The following is a 27976-nucleotide window of genomic DNA, read 5'->3' on the forward strand; positions in this document are numbered from 1 at the left end:
AAGGAGATTCTGAAAGATATCTGCGGGAAAAAAAGAAAAGCAAGAGAAACACTGGCGTAATGGTACCAGTTATGTGCCAAATGAGGTGAATATGGCATATCCTTACACCAGATATCAGCCAATTTATCGATAAATAAAATTGCACACAATCAATTATTCAAAGAATATTGGACAATTAAAAAAAAGCGCAGGATATGGTGAATATAGGAAATGTTTACATCAGGTATTGGCCAATAAATAAATAAACAAACAAATGAAAGAGATAAATACAATTGAACAAATCTGTAATTCATAGAGGATTTGATGATTAAACACAATGCGCCAGATATTGGTGAATTTAACATCTCGTTACATCAGGTCTTGGCCAATACATAAATGAAAATGAACACATCAATAATTTATAGAGTATTTAATGATTAAAGAAAATGTATCAGATACAGTAAATAGAGCATATCCTTACATCAGATATTGTCCAATGGATAAATAAATAGATACATTAAAAAAAAAAAAAAAAGACGCGAGAGCCTCCCTTCCTTTCGTGGTTCCCCTCCACTCGTGTTTTTTTTTTTTTGTTTGTTTGTTTTCTTTTTCTGTTTTTTTTTTTTTCCCCGGACACCTGCACATCCGGGGCTGGAGGGGAGGACATCTTTGTGCGCGTCGAGGAGGAGTCTGCCGGTTAACTTCCAGTAGCTGCCTGGCCACCGCCTTCTCAGCTCTGCGCTCCATCCCTCCTCCTCCTCCTCCTCCTCCTCCCTCTTCCTCTCTTTTCCTCCCTCCTCCTCTTCCTCTCTCTCCTCCTCAGCAGCAGCAACTGCAGCAGCAGTCCAGTGCCTCCCCGGATCTATGAAGGAAGTCCTCTCCTGCCCGGGAACCTTCCCGCCACGATGGGCCCAGACCTGTTCACCACATTGATGTGTTGATATTGAGATATTTCAATAATCAAATATGAATCATGCATTTGATATTTCTGGCCACTTTGCTCGTCAGCATTCTGTCGCTTTGCCTTCAAGCATCACTAGCGTCATTCGGTACGTATGGCTGTTTCCTGCTTGGACCCCCCCCCCCCCCCCTCCTTTTTTATTTCTTAATTATTATCATTTTAAAATCACTTTCGTCCGATCCCACGCGTATCTGTCACTATGCCGGGGTGTAATATCTTCCGACCGTTTGTGCAATGTCGCTTTCTATGGTCGTTTTTATATGCAGCGAGCACAGTGTGGTGGTGCATGGAGAGATACTACAAAATATCTGCATCTTTCGTCCAGCTTATAAAAAAAAAAATATGACTATATAATATACAACACTTCATCTGAACGGGACTTATTCGGCTGAAATGTATCACAATGGCTGCAGGTGAATAGTTGAATAAGATTTGTGATCTGATGCAGTTTTACACACAAGTACCCTTTTATATATATATACATATTTATATATATATAAACATTTATTTAAAATAGCTGTTGTCATTTTGTATCCCACACCAGCTCAGCTGCTGGATGTGGCTGTAAGTAAAGCCCCCACTGCATGTCCAGGGGAATAGTGATGAAAACCACAACCACGTCCCTGCGTGTTATCTATGCGCTTCGTCAATAAAGGTGACAGCTCGCCCAGATGGTGTGTGTGTGTGTGTGTGCGTTTGTGTTTGTGTGTTTGTGTGTGTGTGGGCTGGTCAGATTGCCATTTGTGAGGGGTAATTTTCCTACAGTTTCAGATGGAGCAGAGGACAAGGTTGAGAGGGACGCAGTGCCGGCACTGCTGGAGCAACAGGCTACTGCAGCACCTGGTACTGACAACACAACACACCATGCAGTAGAGCATGTGATCACCTACCCCTCGCGGCTGATTTACTACCTAAATGAGGACTCGGAGAGCACCTACCATGACCTAGACACCCGGGTCAAGAACCAAGCCGCCGAGGGCCAGGTGAGCCAACACCATCGATGTAGAAGATTAACACGACGAGTTTTGGCTATGGAGTTAAAATTCCAAGTTTCCCTATTTTTTTGTCTGACTCAAGGGAGTTACATAAGTTTCTCGTAATCACCATCTGTTATTTTTCCACCACATCTGGTTGTGTTTGTTTCGCAAGACTCTGGAGGTTTATTAATTTTTTTGTATCAGTATTATTTTCATTTTCAAGCTGCTCCAGTCTAACTTTACTTTCATTGAACATTTAACCACAAACACAGAAAGTTTAATCAGGATTTGTTCATGAGCGTGTTTTTTCTTTCTCTCTCTCCCACAGGCAATCCATCTCGCACAAGTCAGCTTTCAGTTAGAGGCGTACGGTGCCAGATTTGTTCTGGATCTGGCATTGAACAAGTAAGTTCTCCTAAAAATCATCATCAACATAACTTGCGTGAATGTGAATGATTTTATTTCGATAAGGGCACTTGGTAAAAATGATCCCTTCGCTATGGAATAGTGGGAAACATAGTGTTTAACTGTTCTATTTTGGTGACAACTTGTCTTGTAGGCTTCAGAAACACTGACAGTGACAGATGTGGGTGAAAGCATGAATCCACACTTGGTGTTAGTCACAATGCTGTCTCAGAATTTACCTTTCCGCTCCAGTAAGTTGTATGTCTCTTACAATTATTTGTGTTGTTGAGGTCATTTTGACAGCAACATAGAAATGTTTTTAAACAGCTAAACTATAGTATTTCCGTTCATTCTTCATACCTGCAGACGATGGATTCGGGGCCCCTGTTTTTAGACAGGTGTCCCAGCAACTTCCACCGCCGATGAATACATATGCTACCCGGTTAAGCAAATGTTTACTCAAAGTTAAGTTGTAGAAAACAATATTGACACTGAATGATTGACATTGCCGTCGATTTTTAGAGATAGCATAACTCAATAGGACATTGCATTTCAAGGACATTTTCTTTCCGAGAGCAGCAGCTGCTAGGTTGGATGACCGCAAAGAGACCATGTCTCATGAGAAAAGTAACTGCAGCCCTTTAATAGGTGATGATTGAAATGAGATAATATGAAAAAAGGCACTCTTTGTCAAATGTCAAGTCATACTGTAAAGACACAGCAGGTTCTTTTTTTTTTAATGTCGATATATGTTTGATTGTCTTGATGTGGCTGCAATGTAAGCTTAAATGCAAGTGTTTGCATGACGATGTGGTAAAAGAAAGATGACAAAAAAGCTATAGAAATATGATGGAAAACGAAGAAAGTCAGGAATAGATTAACTCTTTGCTGTATTGAAAGAGAAGAGGAGACACTCAGATGATTGGATTATATTGCAATTTTTGTCTAAAGTGGAGTTGGATAACAGGGTTACTCTATGTAAACACAATATGCTTAATGTATAACAGTTGCAGAAGTAATGTAGAATATCATCAAGTTATTTGGCTATAAACTCATCGAATCTCTTTGCATAACGGCGAAATTCAGAGCTGGAGCATGAAATTTACCAAAAGGGTTTTGGCGTGCTGAGTCTGAAGTGTTTGCCATATCAGGAAATAAAAAAGATAACATTTGTGGATCCTGCCTGGAGATGAGAAATGTTGGCAAATGATATGTCACTGATTAAACCCAACATTGATTGAAGATAATGTATCAGAGAACAATCTTCCAATTGCCAAGAGCATCCCAACGTCTGCAGGCTGGCTCCAAAGAATAACAAAACATTTCATAAAATTCTTTTGAAAAGCCAATGTCTTTGTAGCTAAATGCTTTATGTCAAAAGTAGCATGAGGCCTGTGTAGACTCAGATCACTGTCTCATTTACAGACATGCACACTCAATGATATTGATTTGGTTTCTTCACTGAGTAGTCGGTCTACATATGTGAAAGCCTAATGTGCGCGTGTACAAGTACTTTAACAAGCTAATGGAATTTAATGCCCTTTAATGTGATTTGAAGGTGGATTTTGTGATAAAATATTGTCATTATATAGTCTCTGCTATATAATAGTGTCACATACACTGTGTCTGGATTCTAAGGCTAAGTGCTGATATCCCGTGTGTTCTCCCCTTTTACTTTTAGTGTAGTCTAATCCCTTTGTTAAAAGTCGAATCGCTGAAACCCTCATAAAGTTGGTCTTGGAGATTTATATTCAGCTGCCCGTTGAAACAGTTGAGTGACTCTGGATGCTCTGCCGCTTATTTTGCAGCATTTTAATGCTACGTTAGAGGCTGAGACAGAGAAATAAAGCATGCATTTTAGCCGCTGAGCGGAGAATGGAGATGAGATGAGAAATGTGCCATTTACTGATTACATTTAGAGACTATATCACTGATCATATAGGAATCATTGTATTTGCTCAAATCAAGTTTAATTGTCAATGCATCAAGCTTAATGGAAAATTATCCATCTCAATTTTTTTCTCGACTATAAATTATATTTGCTAGGGAAAAAATGCTGAATTAAATACATTCTATGGGACATACAGTATACTGTATGTACATAATGTGATGTCGATTGACCAGGATATTCTTACGATGATGATGCCCAGCCTTGTTTTACTCCTTACATCTAGCTAGCACATGTAAGGCTAGTATTGATGAGTAATGCATTGCATATATATATATAGATATATATGTGTGTGTGTGTATAATTTTTTTTTATCCTGGAGACTGGCATCCAGAAGTCCCAAGAGGAGGAGGTGGATAAGGAGGATGGGATGGAGAGAGAGAAACATGTGGGCTGCAAAGCAAACACATCATAGCAGTTAGATGCTAATTTTACCACAACCAGAGTTTGCTTCAATGCCGGTCCCCCCTTTTGTCCCCCCATCCTCTAAGATTTGCCTGCTTCATCAAGTAACTTACTCAAAAGTTACCCGGCCGACGAAGAGGCTAAATCATATTGCAGCACGCACGTTCTTTATGTCGTGCACTTATGATTCAGGACATGAAAAAGCAACAAAGCAGCAGGAAAGTCTGACCTTGATTCTCAGCTGTTTCCCTGTGAGATACTTGAGCTAACTTCAGTGTGAGCCTTTTTCTATTAGAACAGGGGTTTGAATTCTGCTTGTGGCTGCATCAGTGCTGATCTATATATAGACAGGTATGCAGCCTGCCAATGGCTGCCTTTTTATCCGCTCACCTGTTCACATACCTGGAAATATAAACTGAAAAGGATGTGTTTTTTTTGTTTTTTTTATGTATCACCCATTTGTCCCGTTCATTTTGTTCTCATCCATGGTGCTGTTAAAAACCTTTGGCTCTTCTCTTGCTAACTTAGTCCCAGAGCAGAATATTTTGTGGGTTAGAGGAATGAAAAGCATTACATGACAATGTGATGTGTCACTGTTGGGCTCCAAAATGCATTTCTATCTGGCGTCAGACTTAAGAGCCTCCTGCAGTTCTTTGCCCCCTCCCTGCCTCTGCCTTGCTTTCCTTGGTTGCTACTGCTGCATTGTAACACTCCTGTGGACTGAGACACCTCAGGGCAGGACTCCCTTCTCTTGGCCAATACACACACACACACATTTTGAGATGCTCCCAATCCGCTGTTCCATCTCGCTAGGGGCTCTGGGTTGGTGCCCACCACCCTTCCATTCACCATGCCAATACACTTTGATGTAGCCCTCTCCCCTCTTCCCTCCTCGTGTGTCTGGCTAAAAATAGCCCTTGATTTAGAAATCGCTCTCCAGCCCCCCGTAATGGTGCACTTCCTGCTCGCATGTTGCCGAGCATCACTCGAAATGATCACATTGCCCATGTCACAAGGCTAACTGCCATTCATCCAAGGAGAAGAGGATGTTTTTGATTTATGGCTGGGCTCTCGGATGGAAACCACCGCCGCGGCAGAAACTGCCGTCTCTTGAAATCTTTTGTCGACTACCAGATGGAGTAATAGTATGTAATCGTGAGGGGCGCTGACTCAGACCGCAGGAACTGGCAGCAACACTGATGTGTTCAAGGTGAAATCAAGGCCTCCCAAGCATTTTTCACATGAGGTCTCATTTTTAGCTTCCTGCTTGTTATTTGTTTCTGTTCCTGTCGCGATGGCTGTTTCTCAACCAGCACTATAGTTTTAGGGATACTGGAAGAACCTGTTGTGGAAAATGCAGTTTAGGATGATGGCTGAAGATCAATCTGTGTTGCATTCATTTTGCGTCTCTCTCTCTCTCTCTCTTTCCCACCATTGCAGCGTTTATTTGCATTTATGTTTATGAGAGAAAATTCATTTTAGCGTAATTTGATTTATTCAGCTTCTGCTTGTGATCATTAAAATGCTCAATTATTTTTCTGAGGGCTTGCAGCTTTTAACATATCTGCTGCACTTTGATGGTGTCCTGGGATTGCATCTCAGCATTGCGGTAATGAGTGTTAAAATGCCCACTAAAACAGTATGCACCCACATTGCAAACCGCATGTTTGTCAGGGAGTGCAAAGATAGACAACCAAACACAGATTCCAGCCTAACTGAGTGCCGCCTTTGTTTTTTCAGTGACTTGCTGTCTTCCGATTATGTGGAGATCCACTACGAAGGGGGCAAACCCGTCCTCTCAAAGGTAACATTATGTCAAGTTGTGGCTAAAATGTTAAAAATAATACATTTGTTTTTTTCCCTGCCCCAATGTGGTTGCTACAACATTTTTCTGTAGGTCAGAGGATGATATTTAGCTTCCCCCTCTCCCCTCTTTTTTACGAGTTATGATTTCACAGATAAAATATTCATATTTTCTTCTGTAGCTGTGATTATGATTTTAAGATACACAATATTTTCTTGGTGTCATGAACATAGTAAAATCTAGCCCTTTCTTTTTGGGCTTGTGCTTTGTCTGAGCCCATTTTGACAATAAGGAAAATTCTCAAATGTATTTAGTTCCAAATAAATCATAATTAAGGCAGGGATACCAGCAAAGGTAGTTTTCTTCTGAATTCAAATGTCTTGTTGCCATCACTCATTACACATTTGCACTGAAATTAAAACAAACACATTAAAAGGAACTCAATGTGGAAGTTACAACGGTTGGACGCTTACGATAGATACTATATCAGGAAAGAGGAAGTAAGCAAGGCGGCGATGAGCTAGTTTGTGCTGCTGATTCAGGCACAGGGCTGGGCTGGGTGTACTGTAGCTGAATCAGCAGGGTTCTCCTCCCTGCAGCCTCCTGCTGGAGCTGTGGTCACATGATGCGGGCGAGGAAGCACTCTGCAGTATCAGAGCAGCTGTGGAAGGGATGAAGTGAGTGAGAGAGACACGAGCAGAGAGAGAAAATGTCCTCTGTTCACCCTGCGTCTGACAGCTCAGCCACAGATAGTGGCAAGACTTGCATCGCAATGTATTTATGAGCAGAAACTCCCTGCCCTGATACATCGCTGATTATCTAAACAGGCAGCTGCGAGAAAGGTGTTACACCCTGAGAGAATTCGAACTTAACAATAAGTAAGCGCAAACGCATTTCAGGATCGAGCTCATAAATGTTTTGCCAGTCATTCTGCTTTACTTCAGCTCAGGCTCGGGCTGCGTCGCTGCATTAGCGCTGTGTCTTCTCCCCTAAGGGTGGTGAGCACTGCTACTACCACGGCCAGGTGAGGGGGAACGATGACTCCCACGTGGCCTTATCTACCTGCAACGGGCTGCAGTAAGTGAACAGAGTTTTGCGCGGAGCTTTCCCTGTTTGGAACGTCTTGCGATAGACTTATCTCTTCTCCTCAGCTCCTATTGACTCAGTATCGACTGTCTTCTCTCCCTTTTCTTCTCTGCTTTCCTGCCAGTGGGATGTTTGAAGATGGAGTCTATGTGTATGTAATCGAGCCCTTACAACAGACTCATTCAATTGTAAGTTATTTTTATCACAGAGAATGAAAATAAGGATCTCACTAATGTTTTACCCCGCTACGTACGTCGAGCTGCATCTGACACGCATCTACAATTACGATTGAAAAAATCTTTTTTTTTTTTGAAGTGAACTTGTCAGGACTCAGGGGATTATGAGAATGAGATGAGACGTGAAATGATGCACGCCTGGCTTGAAAAAAAAAAGTGTCAACATGCAGAGTAAATAATAGTATTACACTAATAGTCTGACTGTGATATATTCCCAAAGTAAATTTAGTCATGCACGCACAGTTAGTTGCATGAATGATGAATGATATACATGCATATGTGTAAGAATTTCTCTCGTATTCAGTGTGCAAATGCATGCAAAATCACTATCAAATGAATAATGTGTCTCCTTCAACCAAAACATTTTGTCAACAACCACGTTCTTCAAATCATTTAGATGTTTAAGATGCAATGATGTCATCACAATCGTATTCTGTTAAAAGCAATTAACTGCATAGTTGTGTAGGATATATGCCTATTCATGCCTCTTATATGGTCTTGCCTCTCTTGGAAATTAGATGAGTCGATCGATATCTAACTTAGCATAAAGAGTGATGACAGTGAGAAAAATGGGTCTGTCGGAGGGAGAAAAAAATCTTCTAAGACGCCGATGGCTTATTAAGAGTTGCTATTTTAACGTCTTATCCCAAATGAATTAATACATATGAGATCATAATAAGTCTTCAATAAAAAAAAAATATAGTTTTGAATGATCCCTAGAAGCAAATAAACCCTTTTCTCTGCTGACACTTGGACAATTCAAGGTCCCAAGGAACCAAGTCGGTGGGTGTGTGCTTGTGCAGTGCCTGAGCCCTTGAACTTGCTTACGTACACGGAAAACAGTCATCATTAATCCATTATGTCACCTCTGTTTTTGTTCCTATCTTGCAATGTCAGTCCTCGCCGTTTTGGTGATTTACAGTATCAGCAGGGTTGGTGTCTTCACTGCGGATATAGCAGTATGACACATGATGCAAATGATTTGTGCTAATGTTTTTGTTTATAATTATTGTAATAGTTTCATTAACATAATTGCAACCCACTTTTTCTATACCATATATTGGCTTTGGCCTCTGTCCGGAGTCCTCATTTGTCTTTTAACAGTCGATTGTCTCTCTTTGCAGGATACAGCTGCAAGGCCTCACAAACTAAGAAGAACAGCCTCCCTTTTGTGGAATGAGGGCTCAGAGGAACAGGGTAAAGTTTTCCAGCACATTCAACCATCTTTTTATATAACATTCTTCCTCGGTCTCCAACTGCCACACCTCTCTTGACCTGTGACATTACATTTCTATATCGTGCGTCAGTCTAAAGCCAACAACCAGGGCCACGGATGATTTGGGCCACAGAAATGGGTTTAACGTCTGTCAAGACCTTTAAAATCTAGTATACTGAATTATTTAAACACTACTGCATATGTGCATTACAAAATGATACATGTTGACTGATTGGGCCTTTGTGCAAATAGAAGATACTAGGCTTTCTTCTAAATTTCATTTAAGGAAAGACCTACACTATGTAGGGTCATATGTGCCTTCCTTCTGCCCGTGACCTGTTTCCCTGCAGGGGAATACAAACAACAAGGTCACTCTGTGAAGTCAAAAAAGCTGCTTCCTGTTAAATTAATCAAATCCACATTAAAATGTATTTCCCTGGTCCGAGCTCCAACTCAAATCCATCAACTTTTATGAATTTGAGCTGTGTTGTTTTTTTGGGTATTCCTGCTGACAGACATAAAACTAACCTACATACTTGGCTTAAAACCTCCACAGTGATGTTATAAATATTTCAGACAGTGCAGTGACACAAGAAGTTCCACCACCAACTTTATACAAACAGATGACTTGGCTTGATTCCACACTAGAATACATGATTTTACCAGAGGCGTCACAGCAACTGAACGTCCTCGTCTCCAGTACGCAACAAAAGTCAAGGCACCTGCTCAGTATTCAAGGGCTCTTTTCGCTCCATTTGTAGCTACTTTGGAATTAATTATTCTATATTTTCACTTTTTTGTAACCTAAACTTTTCGCACACTGGTATTTTGAGATGAAACACTTCTAGTTATTTGCCTGGACTTTTTCAGAAAAGGAAAATGTAAGGACTTGTTAAGGAGGCAGTTTATATCCACAAAGGAATATAATGTTGCGATAGTGTGTGTTAAAGTGCTGTTTTTTTTTGTGTTTGTTTACAGCAGAGGCGAGTCAACTCTTCTCAGAGCTGGATGACTTGTCCTGGCTTAAACACAGGAAAAAGCGAGCAGTAAGTATCTGATCTCATCCCTCTGAAGTAATGCAACAAAATTGACCTCTCCTACTCTTGAATTATTATTCTATTTCATTTTGCTGTTTGGACAAGTCTGTGCATAATTTTGTGGTTGTACCAGGACTGAAATTGCACAGCTGGAACAAACAATCTCATTACCTGGTCATTTCTGACTCCCTCTGACTTTATTTTGCAGATCCCTCGCAGTATATTTGAGGAAATGAAATATTTGGAGGTTATGATTGTCAGTGACCATCGTATGGTACGTGTTTTTCATCAAAAGCAACATATATCCATATTTTCTTTCTTCCTATTTTCTCTCTGCACTATTATGATACTATAGTGCATAGTCACAAGGCATATTTATTCATATAACTACTAATTATGTGCTGGAAACTCAAAGTAAATAAGTAAACAAAATTTCATCCTCAAATAAGAATAAGAAACACAAAAAACAGATAGAGACATCAAGTCCTGCTTGGTGAAAAGAAACTGTAAAATCAGTTTAGCTGTGTATTTTATTAAAAAAAAACACCCAGGTTTTTTTTTCTTGTCTCAGCTCTTTTGGCATTTTGTTCCAAATCGGGCCGAATCTTTGCAGATCTATCCTCGCCTGATCCCAAGAAGGAACTGTGCCACTAATTGTAGCATATTGACTGTGCAGCATCACTTCACTGCAGCTTATTCATCTTTGCCTCGGTTCCTTCTCTTTGCCCCTGCAGTTTAAGCGGCACAAGACAAAGCAGCACGCAGGGAATTTTGCCAAGTCAGTGGTGAATCTTGTGGACGCTGTGAGTAAGCTCTTTATTTACTCAGCATATACTTATGTTCACATTGAGGTGTGGTTCTTTGTCTGTCACCGTCACGTGGTCTGTCACCAACTGATGTTCAAAGTGGGGCACAAACTACTAGATGTTTTTTGTTTAATTTTTGATTCCCAAAGGATATATTCTGCTCATTGTGTTGAATGTATCAATACCAAATATTTCATTAATTCCTATCCCAGTCATCGGTCGAACACGGGGTCACAAATTGCGACATACACCCTCGTTCACATGTGCAATTTAGAGTCTTCGGTTAACCATTTGTATGTTTTGGACTGTGGGGGGGGAACCTACACGGACACTGGTAGAACATGCAACATGATGCCCTTGCTGTGCTATAATACAGCGAATAAATAAAATACATACACTGTGTTTTGAGGTATATTTTTACTCCATACATCCAACCTTTGATCACTGACCTCCAAAAATCTTGAGCAAAAAAAATAAAAATCAGCACCAAATCTAGAAGAACTGCATTTGCATTTACAAGAAGGAACTACCTATAATTAGCAAGAGATTGCTGAGCAACATAATTAGATGCTGCAGTTTAATTTGTGAAAGGCCTCTGCTGAATTCGGAAATCCTTCTTTTGACCTATTTTTATCATGCAGATGATATTTGGTTTTACTCAATAATTCATATTTCTATTATTTTATTTTATTTTATTTTATTTTATTGCTGTTATATATTTTGAAAAAAAAAAAGTTGCGATAACGGATTGCTTTTGTGTTTACAAATTTGAGTCATTTTGGCAAGACCTTTATTCTTGAACTAATTAAATATTTTTAGAAGGTTGTGGGCGGTGATGCTGCTGGGCATCCGCTCATGTATCACAATAGATTACCACTTGTACTATCTGAGTTAGCCTAGTAAATTAATCTAAATAACCTTTATTGCACTGAGGTTTGATCTCTTTGTGCTCCTTTGTCCGTCTGCCTCAAACTCAGCGCTCTCAGCTTTGTGCTCGTGCCCTCTTCTCTTGATATGGCTTCCCCTTCTTTTTTTTTTTTCTTTTACTCCATTCACTGAATTCTACAATGACAGGTCTTCAAGGATCAACTACATACGCGCGTGGTGCTCGTTGCCGTGGAGATCTGGACAGACAAGGATCAGATTCCTGTCAGCGTGAGGCCGCTGGAAATGCTCCGAGACTTCTCCAAGTACCGGTACCAGAGCATCAAGCACCACGCAGACGCTGTGCACCTCTTCTCGTAAGTTCAACGTGATCTGAGGGCTCAGCAGTCGCCGAACACTGCGTGTAAGAAAAACTTAGCATGTGATGTGCAGATGTGTATTTCATCTGTGGAGGTACATAAATCTCGGGAAAGTGGGGCAGGATGATAGTTTGTGGGGTCAAATAAGAAGCAGCTTTACTTATAAATAGGGCAAGGCCACGTGGCATAGAAATGAATCATTATATTGTTTCCCGTGACACAGACATTTGGTCATTGTCATCTCGCATTCTCTGCTGTAGAAAAGTGAGCTTTCACTACCACACAAGTAGCGCAGCGTACTTTGGCGGCATGTGCTCTGTGAGCCGTGGAGTCGGGGTCATCGAGGTCAGTTTACTTTAATATCACATGATTTGTTTACTACATCTTAGAACGACTCTAGGTGAATAATTTCTACTGTTCTCACAGTACGGCAACGCTTGGTCCATGGCGGTGTCTTTATCTCAAAGCCTGGCTCAGAACCTTGGCATCCAGTGGGACCCAGCATCCAAGAGAAGTATGTGCTATTTGTGGTGTGTTCTGTTGTCTCCCGGCTAGTATGGAATAAGGGGAGGGTAAAATGCTGTAATTGTTTTGAGTCTCAGCAATGCTGTATTTTAATCGATGATGTCAACATTTGGCAGATATTTGAGCCCCAATGGAATTTTTAGTCCGTAAAAATCAGCTGCTCCTGACAACATAATAGTCAGAAAAAATTCTATTCAACAGCTATAAAACTATAGCTCATGGTTCATCCATGATGGGTTATTTGCAGAGAACGAATCGGCTGATGGGAAATGTAGACCGAAATTATTTAAAAATGTTCATATATAACAAACAGATGCTGATGCATTTGTGAAAGGCCAAGATTGGAATTATTAGAATCAAATGCGTGAAAGATGTGGTGGTCTTCACTTGAGGTGTTATGAATGAGCAAGTTTTTTTCCCCCCAGTCACTTATTTGGGTCTCATGTCTGCATTTGAATTGTACAATTTTGTACATGACTTTATCAAACATCAAGGACGAGAAAGTTATGTCAAATCTTTCTTTGTCTCTCATGTTCAAGAAAAGCACCACTTCATTTTGTGTGGACTTTAAGAAAAAGAAAAAAACGGATGTAAATCCGTCTCGGCCACTTGCTGACCTCATTCTCCAGTTCCCTCGTTCTCTCTTCCTCTCTCATTTTCTCCCTCCGCAAACATCCTGCTAGATTACTAAGATGTTATTTCCTGGAATAGAATTAACATGTTTGTGTTTTAAAGGAAGGGACATTATGGTTGACACAATAAACAAATTCTCAAAATGATATACCGTGTATAAGAGAAAAGATAACTGGGTCCATTAAGACTGACACAGTATCTTTGCAAAGCGAAAATAATGACGCGTTTATCCACATATGAAGTGCGGAAATGGGATCAGATCACACACTTGCATGCAAAGTTACATTTTAACACCAAGTTTAAACCTTTAAATACATGCTCTTAGAGTTGGCCCCTTGTGATCAGCTCACTCAGGACACAAGTTTTTACTAGCTCTGAACCATATTCATAAATTAGAATGAATGCTTATAAATTTTATAAGACTCTGTTTTGTTAATTAAACAAAATGATCTTGTGTCTTTAGGCATTAAAAGCAACTGATACCGCCTGCGAAACAGAATTGTTTTGTATGGAGCAAAAATATTTGTGACCAGGGTTGTCGGATGTGCACTCTAATTAAGTTAGAAAAGGTGGCTGTAAATAAGGCAAAGGTGATTTGAGACCCCTTTGGTGCCATCAAACAGCAATACAGCAAAGAAATGACAAGCTGAGACAGTCCCAAAAAAAAAAATAACATGGAAAAACATGAAGGTCAGAGTGTCTTATAACCATCACATTTTTTTGCCCCGAAAGTTTGGAATCGCAGTGTTCTTTTAATATACAAATTTAAAATTCACAATTCCATTTTATCATCGATAATGGTTCAACGTGTACCGAATTGACAATACATTTACTGAATGTGACAATTGGGTTCTTTGAAATGCTAAATATGTATTAAAAATCATTTTCGGCTCTCTAAAATTTCTCCGCTGTGCTGTTTTTCCTCTTTGCAGAGGAATGCGGCTGTACCGATTCTTTGACTGGCTGCATAATGGAAGATACAGGGTATGCTCCAACACCCCTATGAGAATTGTGCACATACAAAAAGATAGTGGACAATCATGTGGTTGTGTGATGAATCCATCAACTATAATACTTTTATTAATGATGATAATTAACGATAGGTATTGAAAATGCGCTTGTTTCTGGATTGCTCTTGAGAGAAGATTTGACAATCAAGACAGAACATAAAGCAAGTGGCGCACAAGGGCATTTTGACACTGTTTCCGATGTAACAGTCCAATTGGCGGTGAAGATTTCTCACAAGATGGATTATGGCTCTCAGTCACACATCTGCAAGGAAAAATGGTGTAGGATTTTGGGATAGACGATAATCATTTCGAGATTGTCTCATTTTTAACTCTTGGTGAAGCTCGACTCTTTTCTTTTTATATTCTTTTATATCCGCACATGCACGATAATGGCAGTAATCTGAATTGAATCACAGCTTCCATGAAGTTGCATTGAGCAACGTCATTTGGTGAACCCTCATGGTTGGGAAATGGTGACCAAAACATGACGCTGTAAATAAATTTAGAGGGGATGCTCATCACAAGGCACATGTTTCCAGCTTTTACACTTCTGCTGAAGATGACAGAAGGTCTCTCCCTCCTCAGGGTCCAACACCCCCGGAGATTTTCCAAATGTAGCATCTCAGACTACAAGGAGTTTCTTTTGAAAGGTGGAGGCTCGTGTCTGTTCAACAGGCCAACTAAGGTTTGTGGCTCGCACTTCTGCCCCTCCTGTTCCAACCGATATAACTCAAATGACCCTTTTTTTTTTACTTTTTGTGATTTATTTTACCAGCTGTTCCAGCCTACGGATTGCGGGAATGGATTTGTTGAAGTAGGCGAGGAGTGCGACTGTGGAGAGAGGGTGGTATGTTTCTTTTTTTCTCGTCCGTTCGGGTGTCGTAGTGTTTACTCGGATTACAGAAGATGTTTACTTTTCTGTTATCAGGAGTGCTATAAGGAATGCTGCAAGAAGTGCTCCCTCGCCAATGGAGCACACTGCAGCGACGGGCCCTGCTGCAATAACACATGTTTGGTATGTGCCGAGTCTCCTCTCAGGTCGGCTGCCGCACGAATCATTTAGAAGCATATTTCTGAAACTGTGTCTTCTTTTCTTCGCAGTTCTACCCCCGGGGTTACAGTTGCCGCTATGCTGTGAATGACTGTGATATCTCAGAGACCTGCTCTGGGGACTCCGGACAGGTGTTTTTGTTTAGCGCTACTCAGTTATTTTATTTTCACTCTATCTTGCTGTATTGCTCTTTAGATGTTGAGGCAACTGTGAATGGGTGTTGTGCTTTTTTTCTGCGGTTTACAGTGCCCTCCCAACCTTCATAAACAAGATGGTTACCCCTGCCAAGTAAACCAGGTTGGTATGACCTTTGGGCATAGTTTTCATGGGAGAATACAGTTCAATAGTAATATAGAGAAGAGATAGTGAATATGTTGGTAGACGGATGCTGGAATTGGAGCTGCCAGGCAAGAGGTCTCGAGGAAGACCAAAGAGAAGATTTATGGACGTAGTGAGAGAGGATATGAAGGTAGCTGGTGTGAGAGAGGAAGATACAGAGAATAGGGTTAGATGGAGAAAGTTGACTCGCTGTGGCGACCCCTAACGGGAAAAGCCAAAAGAAGAAGAAGAAGAATGAATAATAATAATAATAATAATAATTTCTCTCTGTCTGAAGGGTCGCTGCTACAACGGAGAGTGTAAGACCAGGGAGAACCAGTGCAAATATATCTGGGGATCAAGTAAGGTTAAAATGACTCGACATATCCGGTTCTCGTTCGCATATGAAGAGACGCTTCGGTAGTTTATCCCCCTCTTCTGCCCTCTCCTGATCCGCTCAGAGGCTGGAGGCTCAGACAAGTTCTGTTATGAGAAGCTGAACACGGAAGGCACCATGAAGGGCAACTGTGGAAGGGACGGAGACAAATGGATCCAGTGTAGCAAACAGTGAGTTTTCAGACCATTATTTAAAACATGTGCAATTCCCTTTATACATGGCGGAATAAGTGTAGAATCATCTCTCCATAAATTTCGTGGTTGTATTGTGTTGCATACTTGAGTCAAACGTACTGAAATGCTACGAAATTAAAAGCGTTAAATTTTAGTGTAATTTTCTTAGAAATGTTACCGAGGGCAGGTTTTGCGCACATTCAGTGACTAAAAAACGTCACACAATTTAGTGGAAATTTAAAACAGGGCTTTTCTGTTTTCGACAGTGACGTGTTCTGCGGCTACCTTTTGTGTACCAATATTGGCCGCAACCCACGCATCGGAGTGATGAAAGGAGACATCACTCCCACTTCTTTTAACCATCAAGGCAGGCTGGTAGAATGCAGGTAAGAATACGTCTATGATTATAATATTTGAACTTACGGCTTGACGGCATGGGGGAATTTTGCTCTCTCATGATCTCATATCCACGTTGGTGTTATCTGTCGTCACAGTGGTGGCCATGTTCTTTTGGACGATGAGACTGATTTAGGCTACGTGGATGATGGCACTCCTTGTGGGCCGTCGATGATGTGCCTTGACCGCAAATGTCTGTCCATCCAGTCACTTAACATGAGCACCTGCCCAATCGGACCCAATGGACAGGTGTGCTCTGCCCATGGGGTGAGTTCTCACGTACACGTGTTATTTTTTAAATTTTTTTGATAATTCATGTGTGACGCCATGGACAGGACCGAACAAAACACTTGCACGCCATAGAACATGGTTGTCAGGAAGTTTACCCGCAAGACATCTTTATAAAAACAGCACCTACTGTTGACGCTTTACATTGTGTTAAGAATAAGAATCAACATTTTTCTGTTGAAAGCGTGCGAGCGATCAATATCCTTTCATAAGCGTTTTCAATTAGGGGGAAGGCTGGGAGCCGCACTTGATGAAAATAACCCCCAGTCCGTCCGCCGTGTATTAAAACGCCCACATTTCTTATCGATCCTTTGTGCAGGTGTGCAACAATGAAGCAACGTGCACATGCGACACGACGTGGGCGGGGACGGATTGTAGCATGCCTGACCCACCAAAAGAGCCTGAGCCCACTCAGGAAGAAGGACCCAAGGGTTGGTTTCCCCCTCTCTCTACCCCTGTCATCCAATAATATATGCATGTGTCCATTTAATTTAGCCAAGACTCCGGCATATATACGTATTTTGCAGTATATATACTTAATATGTGGTTCTAATCTCAGTTCTGCAGACGTACTGGGTTCCACCTGTGGAACTGGTGTTGCATGTAAAATGGCGAATGAACGAGGATGTAAGTGTAGCTCGATATGATTCAGAAGACGAAATGAAAACGCGGTCTGATGTTTTAAGCGCAGGGTGACGGGGAGGTTGGTGGTGGTGGTGGGGGGGGGGGGGTTGGACGGCGCCATGGCGAGTGGAATCGTGTCACTTCATCCATGACTGAGGCAGAATCCTGCTGTTTGTTTTTGACAGGGTGGTAATAATGCTCCTTTTCCTTCTGCACAGTGAGCGTGGCCACTAACAGGCTGATAGGGGCAGTAGCAGGGACCATTCTGGCCCTGGGGGTGATTTTTGGAGGCACAGGGTGGGGAATAGAGTAAGCATTTTTTAACCCTTTCACAGCTCTTCCTCTCATAGTGGTGCCTCAGTGTGCGGGCGGTCTCGTGAGCCGGCCTGAGCCTGTGTGTACGTCCCGGTGGCTTTGTGTTTTCTTGTGTTGGTGATGACCATATAACTGTCATGTGATTGAATGTTTTCAATGTTGTGTGATCGATTGATGGGTTCTGCCCTCTCCCCAACCTCCCCTCCTCTCCTGCTACTTCCTGGTGTTCCCCATTACCAACCTATTTCTTCTTCATCCTCCTCCTCCCCCTCCTCCTCCTCCTCTTCTTGTCCCATTCCTTTCTTATACTCTTGGTCGTTATGTGGTTGCTCCTGTGATCCTCTCCTTTCTGGGGCATGTGGGGCATTTAGATTGAAAACTTTCCAGAGAAGTGTCCAGTTAGTGACCTGGCTTGCCAGTCAGTGGTTGGCTGTGTGGTGACTGGGAACCCTAAAAAAAAAGTTTTTCCTTCCACTCATACCGCAGGCCACATATTCATACATCACCTGTCTATCAGAGCGTAACCAAACATTTAAAGTGATGGACACCGAGGATCTAGTCTTCGGCACAACCTGGTCCAGCAGACCACTGATGAATCACTACCTCAACTGACACCAGATATTTGCTACAAGGGGGCTGAAAGCATGCAGAAAACATTATCAGAGCCAGTCATTCTACTGTAATAGAATACTTATTGTATGTTTTCTGTTCCATGTGAAATCCAATTGTATAGTTGCGTGTGATCAAGACAGTAAGTGAGCATAGAAACTCATGTCTTTTTCCCCATAACCCTTTACAGGTCCTAGTGCCACCAATCTAATAATAGGCTCCATCGCCGGAGCCATCCTTGTGGCTGCCATAGTGCTGGGGGGGACTGGATGGGGTTTTAAGTAAGCAACACGCCGCATGCCTCTCCTGCTGTAACTCTAGCATCCCTGCTGCTTCTAGACATCAGGGTTTGAGCTTCTGCTACAGAACAGAGGTCCCGGGCTCGTAAACACTCACATAGACAGTCTCGACAGTGAGTAAACTCTGAAAGAGCCTGGAGAGGACATGGCTAACGGCTTACTGAGATGCTTAGCTTCACATTGCACTTCTGAGCTGCACGGAAGGTCTGTCTGTGGAACTGTAGCAGAACCTCAAACTGACTGGTCGGGCAGAGCTCAATGCTTGACATGCATGCTCAGTGAAGAAGCTTAATGGAAAGGAAATTAATACGTTTAACTGTTAAATGGTTTCACAGAGCTGGTTATATGCAGTCATTTTTAAGCTAAGATATTATTTCAACCTGTTCTCTCCAAAGCTAAACGGTAACTTTTTGTTTCCAATTGTGTTTCGTCATAAAATGACTATTTTTGATAATTTACCACTCGAAAGCCTGCTGTCTTGAGCAACAGGGGTGTTACTCATTTTAGTCCAAATAGGCCTAAAGTTGAAATGAGAAGCACAATCCTACAGCCACCAAAGCATGCCAGTTAGCAAAGCATCATGGTTTTCACCCCAAAAAAAAAAGCCCAAACATACAAAAAAAGTGAAATGACTAAAAGAGCACTCCTAAGACCGCATACCTCCGCCAAGGCCAAAGTGTAGCGGTTACATTTTACGCTGTGTTCTTCCAAATTTTCCTCCATTTCAACAACAAAATGGGTTCCTCCTCCACCACTCCCCACAATTTCATTGGAAAATAAGCCACTCAAGCTTTACGTAAGTCCGTTGGCGGATGGGCACTCGTGCAGCACCGGTTTGAAACGGGTTTTCTGCTAAGGTAACCAAATTTAATGGGTTTTTCCTCGCTACACATCTCCACCAAGCTCAGTTAAAATCGGTACGGTAGTTTTTATTTGTTCGGGTGACCTCCTTGGCGGAGGTAATAAGAGGCAAAACATTTCTGCATGTTCACTCTCTGGTTCTGAGGAGGTCAGTTCATTGCACAAAGGCTGAGCCAAACCGTTGATTCGGTCCAGGGTTGCCATGCTCTCATCACTTCCATGATTGTTTTCTTAATCCGTTACTGTTCGAGGGTGAGACTTTAAATGGAGTGGTGAGAGCGACAGAGAGAGACAGAGAGACAGAGAGACAGAGAGGCCAGGACCTTTTTGTTGGCTGCAGCCTTTGTGCCATGGCTGGCCGCACCTACCTGGATGGCCAGGCTCCACCGTAGAGCAGAGCAGGACGCTTGGACCCGCCCCCACCAGCTGCCATTGCTGCCTGCTTCACAGACCTGGTACAGATAAAGCGCATTGCACTGCATGAATCACGCACAGCAGTAGTGCCACATTCAACTGGCCTACTATTGGAACAGGTGCATGACAGAGTGATAGAAGCCCCACAACAAGCCACAGTACGGGGAGGTTATGCATCACTCCTGTTGTCGTATTTGTTGTCATCCCGCTGTTGTGGTGGTTGCCGCTCCCGCTGCTGTGGTTGACGTTAATGTGTTGTTCTCCTCTCTCCTTTGTGTATCTAAAAGGTATTCTGTGTTAGCTTTTTTTTCCAGCTAGATGATTGTGTTTTGAGTGGAACTAAGGTATTTCCAATCAAAACGTGTAGTGAGACCCATCTTCTACTCTTGTTCGTTTTGTTGCACGTGCAAATCAGTTGTCGATTTTCTGCAAGTGGGCAGCGGGAAATATTTATATCCGTACCGCCAAATTCTCAAGGTTCCAGAAGCATTAGCTCACGGCGTTTAGTTGTTTTATTCAGACGAGTCCGGTTATTGCCTGTGTTGCGTATGTTCATTTCATAGAAATGACAGAACAGGTTTTATCTCATGAATTGGGTGTAAAGGTTTGTGAATATGAATACACCTGTGTGCCTCCTTGCAGTTACGGCTATAGTGACCAACATGGACCAGCCCATCCTCACTTCAGTGTCCTCTGCATTATTCTTTTGAAGTTCTCCAAAGTGCAGCCTTTCCCACCCTTGAGTATACGATTAATTCCCTTTAATTTGTCAAACCTGCGGCTCAACTGTCCTAAACTGAAGAGATGAGTGCGGTTGCTTGTGTTCAGTTCTATGTGTTGCACGGCTCACAAGTGCGGTGACTAACACTTGTTCCTTTCTCCGAAGAAATGTGAAGAAGCGACGATATGACCCTAATGCCACAGCCATTTAACCCGAGGAGAGATGGCAATCAACAGACGGACTCCTTCAAGGCTTCCTTAGTTGGCTACCTGACAGCTGGACACTTATTGCTGCTGATCTTTGGCATTAGATTTACTTGAAAAAGACATAGTGGACATTTCAACAAATTCCATCGTAGTGAAACTAGAAACGCAGCCTTTTTCGACTCCACACCACATGTGTAACGACTCCCGACCCCACGACCCGCACCCTGATCTCTAGAATGACAGAGCTCTTCTACCATCCTTTAGTGCCAGTGCACAGGCGTTCAGGCGGAATCCACACCACTCTAACACCTGGCATGATTTTCTGCACATCATGCCGCTTGCTGGCCGTCCGGCATGAAGAGCCCTCTCTCTCTGGGGCTCTGCATGGCTACGAAAGCTATAAATATACCGCAAAAATAAAGTTTTACAATTTCAAACAGAAAAAAAAAACTTCCAAAGAGAAAAAGCAAGCAGCGCAGGAGAAAGTCTCATTCAAGCCCCTGTGGAAAACTGTTGAAACTGGTTTAAGCTCCTATAGGTCATTGAGTAGATGATTGTGGACCATAAAAAAGACTGCATGTGAGGACCCATGAGGGCAATGCAGATTGCGTGCGCCCACACACGCACAAACGCACACTTACTCACACACAAACACACACACAGACACACAAGTTGGAAAACTGTACATAAATGAGGATTTCAGATTTTGAAATTAACCACGGGTTTTAACAGGAAAATCATTTTCTTTTTACTTTTTACTTTTTATCTTCGCATGCTGCAGAGCGCGACAGTGTAATAGAAAAAAAAAAACAACTGCATTTATGTTTTGGGTCAAATCACTTTAGCATCACAAGACTGAGCCTGCTGTGATTGTCAAAGGCAGAGGTCGACGGTTAGACTCACCGCAGCAGGACGTAAGTAGCTGTGGTGTCGGGGAGGAGCACGTCACTTCTGGAGGGATTCAGACCGGAGTTCACATCCGAACAACGTCACGAGATCCCCTCACAGTATTTTCAACAATGACTCAAAAGCCAAAGAATCGATCACCCCGAACATATGGATGTTGTTGCACACAGAGCACTTTCTCCTCTGTCTGCAGCCAGTTGTGCCTCTCCTTCTGCAAGGGGCATAATGGCCGTCCATGCAGGCGGTTACCTGTCCGGCCAGGTCTCACTTCTCAGCCCTCATCAACACACACACACACACACACACACACATACACACACCAATATATGCAGTTTAGTCTTTTGCTCTCATAAAACTTAGTAGAAATCAAGTTCAGCTCAGCTCTCTGGTAACACTGCATGCAATCACTATAATGGGCTTATAATTCTATATGGGGGTCCCCCAAAATCCGCAAGTGAAATATGTTACAAAAGATAGGTGCATGTCAACAACAAAACATTTAACTTTTATTTACTATGCAAAGAGAGATATTGCACAAACAGTATGGGTAATAATATCGGTGTAGTCATGGGATTTCAAAAAACCTCCGCAAATCAGCTCCACTTTTGTATTTGGCAACTCCAATGTCTCATTTCATTCTGCTTCAATGTACAAATGGACAACTATTTAAAATTTTAAAAAAATTTAATATTTACAATGAAAAAGCAAAAGCACCCTTTTACATATGTGTAACAGAAAATCATTTTTATGTGTTTTTCATTTTCATCCAGTTTGATATTTTTAACCACACACGTACACGCACACACACACAGACGCACTCACTCACATACACTATATATACATATATATGGTGCCTGTACATATTGAGACCTGAACAGTTTCCCTGTGCAGGGTTATTATTTCCAGTCCAGCTGATAGTTGGTGTGTTCCAGGTGCTGCCATAGCACTGGCATCGTTGTAGTCCTCCATGTTACTCATCGTTTGGTGTCCTCTCTCACTGCATCATGTACAGTTGGACCGATGAATAAACTACTGATAAATTTTATCCCAGCTTTTTTGTATCATTGGCCTACCAGGTCTCTGCAGACTGCATTTACTTATCCTGTGAAACATAACGCTTACCTAAATTTCAGGTCAATGTGGCCCACATTTCTCTGACAAAATGTGAAACTACATAATTTATTAAAGAATATTTCATTTATTAACCATTTGGTGCCATTGAACAATGCACTCAGGGGTTAAAATTATTCCGTCCTGCCATAAAATATTTATTTTTGAAAAAGCTGTCAGACCTTTTCATCGGTTTAAGAGCTTATTCTTATTCTGTTATTTATTTTAACCATTAGATGCTATTTCACTTTCATAAACCTACTGTTTACTTTCCATGTTTTTGTAACCAGCGGACATTAACTTCAGTAACTTTATAATTTCTCATAGTTCTTAATACTTTCCAATAGGTTGACAGTTTTTACATATTCAAAGAAAATGGAAAACATACGGAAAAGTATATTTGAAAATCAGCTCAGCATGTCAAAGATACATATATGTTTGTGTGTATCTTCTTTTCTTTTCGGCTGTTACCATCAGGGGTCGCCATAAATCCTCTGCCTCCATCTAACTGTTCTCTGCATCCCCTCCCCTGACATGCACACACAGACAGATATATATATATATATATATATATAAAGCACTGTAAAAGGAGATTGGACAGTTTATTCTCATTATTCTGGCAAATCTTTTAATTAAGCTATGAAATGTAATTTTTAGCTCTTTTATTTGGCTGTAGAAAAAAATTGTCAGTTTGCGTCTCTTTATCGATTCATGTTAAACTAATACTGTTGCTTTCACTGGACTCTTTCCTTGCCCACTTCTAGTTGTCAGGCACTCTTTGTCATGAGGGTGCTGAAATATCTTCAAATCAAAATGTTAGCTATTTTATTTTATTTTATTTTATTTTATTTTATTTTATTTTATTTTATTTTATTTTATTTTATTTTATGTGCACTGAGATAACCTGCTAGATTGGTAAAAAAAAATCCATCTTAATAAATGTTCTTTTCTGAATGCATGCACTGTACAAACAAACACATTTCTCTTTATTTCTTTTCATAATGTCTCTCTCCTGGCCCCTCCCACTCTAGAAGCACTCCAACTTTACAATTTGTGATTTAACTGGAAAATGAAAATGCTGTTTACTTTTTGCATTATCCTGAGAATGAAGGAATGAGTAAGAATTCTAAAGTACATTTAGTGTCGGCCTCTCACTGTGACCATAATTATACCTGAGATCAGCTTTGCATGTGACATTTCAGTAAAAGCAAGAAATGTAACTTGTGCGTCACTTAGACCGGCCAGAGCTTGTTTTTACATACAGTTTCCGACTGAATGTGACTCCAGTTTTATCTAAAACTGGAAAGCCTGACGGTACACCGATATGACTTAAACCTCCAGCTGGGGAACCCATCGATGGAAAATCACTTGTCGTTTGAAAAAAAATATTTCAGTCGCTACAAATAGTTTCATTAATGTAAATTGACTTTTTTTTAATTAGCTTCTGGTCCTTTTTCACATAAAAAGTAAATGAATATTGGTAGTTTATTGAATATACATATGAATAACATCTAATGACTTGTTGCTTTGATAGTTGTCCCACAATATCTTATCTAATCTCATCTTTCTTATATTTAAATAGTCCATCACAAGGCATTAAAAGGAATATAAGAAAAACATAAGCACTCTAACAAGAGGGTATATTTAGTTTTATACAAATTTGTTCAAATAGTTTTACTCAAACAATGCACAAATTTACAAATTAAGCCGATTGCAAATAGTACAAATAATTCTTTGACGGTGAATGATAAACCCGCTTTTGTAATTAGTTATTTCAGAGTGCGCTGTTTCCTGAGACCAAAAGAAGGGAAATAAGAATGATAATGCTGGCACTGAGATCCAAGAGCATCCAAGAACATGTATGCATCAATGGAGTTATTCAAACTTTTTACCTGCATGTGACTTCACCTGAGATCATTTACATCAAAATAAACATCAAAATTCTGACGTTTTCCTTGCATCAAATGACTATATATTTTTTCCTCTTGTGCAGGGCCCCCACACGTCAGCCATTCTTCCAAATGCCTCTTCATCTGCATCTGAACAACGGTACCATCCAATAATAATAATAATAATAATAATAATAATAATGGTGATGATGGTACTGTGATGATGATGATTATGATAATGGTTATAATAATAATAATGATCATAAAAATTGGTTTACTAATAATGATAATGATTATCATGATAACAATAGTAATAATAATAACTTTTGTTGTAGATATAACAGCCAAATGCATTTGTGCTGTGATTCATGACGACAGTGGCGGCTGTTTGGAAGGGAGGGGGTCTCTGACGTCCCAGGACTCCGGCGGATTCTCGTCAAACTCCAACCAACTGCATGGTCTTTGTGTTCGACCAAGTTTTGGGGGTGAGTACTGCAACACTATTCCATTATTCACATATCGTCACCCTTTTAAAATAATCGCTTAAGTCATCTTTTTACAAAAAATGTTGTTTTTGCCTAAATCCCCTCCTCATGATGCTGACCACCTCTGGCAAAATTGCCTACATCCTCAGTTAAACAGATTTTGCCATTCTACCCTTTTAGTCGAAATTGCCTATGTCAAAAGTGTGTCAAATGGTTTAGTTTTTTTGTGTTTCCTGAAAAATCAGAAAAAAATGACCTAGGCGATTATATTAAGAGGGTGACGATATACTACTTTTCATTATATGAAATAATATAATGTTTCATTGAATGTCAGTCTTATAACAAATTGCATGTATGTTTTTTATGTTAATGATTTTCTAATGCATGCAGTCACCCACGCTCTGAGTGAAGCGCAAGTGGGTTCATTTTCCAATCAGATGTGATCAGTTTGTATCGATCCCTCCCCACTTCCAGCGGGAGATGGCCCGCCTGCTCCTCCTTGTGAGCTGCATGTGTGCGGCGCCGCTGCAGGGCCAGAGGCCGGGCCAGGTGGACCCCCTGACAGCCCGCCGGACCAACCCGCAGTGCTGGGACTCGTCCTCGGCTCTCCTGCTGGAGATGAAGTCCCCCCGAATCGCGGTTTCCGTGCCCGCCTTCTGGGACTTGATGGTGTCCCTTCGCTCGTCGGTCAACAGCAAACACACGGCGTTGTTCTGGGACCTGGCCGGGGTCTTCTGGGACCTTTACGCGGACTGCGTCCTGTCCCGGAGCCACGGCCTCGGCCGGAGACACGTCACGGCTGCGCACTCCCACACCACCGACAGTAAGTGTCATTTTTACATAGGATCAAATATTTTTAAATAATGTTTAAAAAAAAAAATAAAAAAAATGTTATCACTTTATTAAAGCAATTTATTAGTGTCAAACCAGCTTGACATCATTTACATTGTTTAATGTGACATTTAGTAATAGGTCAAATTATGTCTGTGGAGCTTCGCAGTCATCCATGGTTACCTTTTTCATTATCCTAGCAACTGGACTTGATTTTCTTCACTTGAATCAAGTAAAGAAAATTTTGTAAGTGAAGAAAATTAAATATTAATGTTTTATCTAGTGTGAAAATGATTAAATTCGTGAATAAAAATAATTTATGAAAAAATCAGATAATGAAGTGTTCTCAGAGGTGTTGAACAATAAAAGACAACCATGTAGCAAGCAACAATAACAGAGCACTATTTTCACACTTTGGGTACATTGTGCTTTGCTGATTTTTATTTTTATTTCTATTTCTTGAGGATTTGTTTATGCATGTCTCATGTTCAGCCAACCGTTATTATCCATTCACTCCTCCCCGCTCCAATCATAAAATGTCAAAGCGGAGAAACACCCATCAGTACATGGAAGCGATATTAAAATATTTTTTTACGTAACAAGAATTATCTGCTATAATGCTTTCTCCTGATGTATAGTGACAACTTAACCCTGAACAAACATCTCGCTTATTATACTTGGAAAAAGCACTAACTTTAGATAATTCTGCTTTGATAAGAGCCTGTTGTAACTCCATCAAAGATGGGTAGCTTTTAATGACTCAACGCTTGAGAACTAGTAGTTTATATATTTATGTATTTAAACGATTATGCAATTACTATTTAGAGGCTGGGATTTATTGAATCATGCAAGTACAGCCTGATAACAAAACATGCACTGTACCTGGATTTTAAGTAAAAGCAACAAATGATCCTGTTTTTACTCTGTATATCAAAAATCAAAATGTAAATCCTTCAATCTATCTTTGTGTCTTTTTTGAAAAAAAAAAAAAAATTTGCAAGATGTACATTTCCAGGAATAATTAACTATCAATTTTCCCACTGTGGAACTTATTCGACAATAACACATATTTGTTGAATATTGCCAATTTATTTCATCAACTTAACCCTGGACAAACATGTCCGATATTTCGTCCAATATATTTCCTGTAGATACAGCTACGCATCTATATTGAGTGCATGATAATGCACATCTGAGTAAGCGTTTTAAATTATGCCTTTTATGCTGAAATGATCCTTTCCCAATTGGCGCTTTTAGAGTGAATGACTGCAGCTTCTGTACATTTCTTTTTGTTGTTGGATGGTGGGAGGAAAAAAAAACAGAATTCAAGGAACTGATGCAGTTTTGAATTTGTGTGTGTGTGTGTGTGTGTGTGTGTGTGTGTGTGTGTTTACATGTCCCCTCCATCCCCCTCCAACAGGGTCCTTCAAGTTCAACAGTTCGGGATCCAAGTCCCGGCTGCGGCTCGGCTTCAGAATGAGACGTCAAGGTCACATCCAGACCATGAAGACTAAACCCGAGGCAAACGCACACAATAGCTAAAAACTATCACTTGTTTACATTTATAGTCAATTCTCAATGCAAGAAACAGGGCTAGGAATTTGTAATAAAAAAAAAATCCACACATTTAGAACCAAAGATTACCACAGACAAGGTGTTTAACTGAAATTGAAAGAGACTTGAATTTAACGTAATGTACAAATTATGAAGTATAGCCCTATTTTGGTGTAACTGAGTAGAGTAGAAACCCTTTGAATGATAGATAATGTGAGACAAAACAAAATATTTACAGCATCCAGACACCTTTAAAT

General features: G+C 40.8%; 2 protein-coding genes across 7 annotated transcripts; both read left to right on the forward strand.

Annotated features, from left to right (window-relative positions):
* Positions 1 to 809: 809 nt before the first annotated feature.
* adam23b (ADAM metallopeptidase domain 23b) lies at positions 810 to 22892 on the forward strand. Of its 6 annotated transcripts, none has more exons than XM_086145685.1 (26): positions 810 to 1028; positions 1706 to 1923; positions 2246 to 2322; positions 6416 to 6479; positions 7474 to 7556; positions 7690 to 7753; positions 8926 to 8998; positions 9996 to 10063; positions 10263 to 10328; positions 10789 to 10857; positions 11935 to 12101; positions 12365 to 12449; positions 12531 to 12618; positions 14195 to 14246; positions 14858 to 14957; positions 15048 to 15119; positions 15201 to 15287; positions 15374 to 15454; positions 15570 to 15620; positions 15940 to 16003; positions 16103 to 16208; positions 16478 to 16597; positions 16706 to 16874; positions 17215 to 17326; positions 18634 to 18724; positions 20904 to 22892. In XM_086145685.1, exons 1-26 carry the CDS (start codon positions 953 to 955, stop codon positions 20947 to 20949), a joined length of 2349 nt encoding a protein of 782 aa, XP_086001811.1. In that variant the 5' UTR covers positions 810 to 952; the 3' UTR covers positions 20950 to 22892. The 6 variants fall into 6 exon arrangements, with proteins under 6 accessions (XP_086001811.1, XP_086001813.1, XP_086001812.1 ...); XM_086145687.1 differs by having other exon boundaries at positions 9999 to 10063; XM_086145686.1 differs by lacking the exon at positions 18634 to 18724 and adding an exon at positions 17738 to 17828 and having other exon boundaries at positions 20904 to 21410.
* A 2313-nt stretch (positions 22893 to 25205) lies between these two features.
* Positions 25206 to 27849, forward strand: LOC147234960 (protein FAM237A-like). The gene is made up of 3 exons (XM_086145689.1): positions 25206 to 25334; positions 25809 to 26157; positions 27586 to 27849. The coding sequence occupies exons 1-3, from the start codon at positions 25305 to 25307 to the stop codon at positions 27705 to 27707; spliced, it is 501 nt and encodes a 166-aa protein (XP_086001815.1). The 5' UTR covers positions 25206 to 25304; the 3' UTR covers positions 27708 to 27849.
* Positions 27850 to 27976: the final 127 nt, after the last annotated feature.

The sequence above is a fragment of the Fistularia commersonii genome, chromosome 4 (genome assembly GCF_037954325.1).
Source record: "Fistularia commersonii isolate RoL2024-O1a breed Wild chromosome 4, RoL_Fcom_v1.0, whole genome shotgun sequence".
In the NCBI taxonomy this organism is placed as follows: Eukaryota; Metazoa; Chordata; class Actinopteri; order Syngnathiformes; family Fistulariidae; genus Fistularia; species Fistularia commersonii.

Excerpts from the sequence above, each read along its gene's own strand:
- adam23b (XM_086145683.1), top strand. The coding sequence starts at position 953 with ATGCATTTGATATTTCTGGCCACTTTGCTCGTCAGCATTCTGTCGCTT. Across the intron at positions 12,619-14,194 it reads GGACCCAGCATCCAAGAGAA|AGGAATGCGGCTGTACCGAT; the intron begins GTATGTGCTATT and ends TCCTCTTTGCAG. Across the intron at positions 15,455-15,569 it reads GCTCTGGGGACTCCGGACAG|TGCCCTCCCAACCTTCATAA; the intron begins GTGTTTTTGTTT and ends TGCGGTTTACAG.
- LOC147234960 (XM_086145689.1), top strand. The coding sequence starts at position 25,305 with ATGGTCTTTGTGTTCGACCAAGTTTTGGGG. Across the intron at positions 25,335-25,808 it reads TGTTCGACCAAGTTTTGGGG|CGGGAGATGGCCCGCCTGCT; the intron begins GTGAGTACTGCA and ends CCCCACTTCCAG. Across the intron at positions 26,158-27,585 it reads GCACTCCCACACCACCGACA|GGTCCTTCAAGTTCAACAGT; the intron begins GTAAGTGTCATT and ends CCCCTCCAACAG.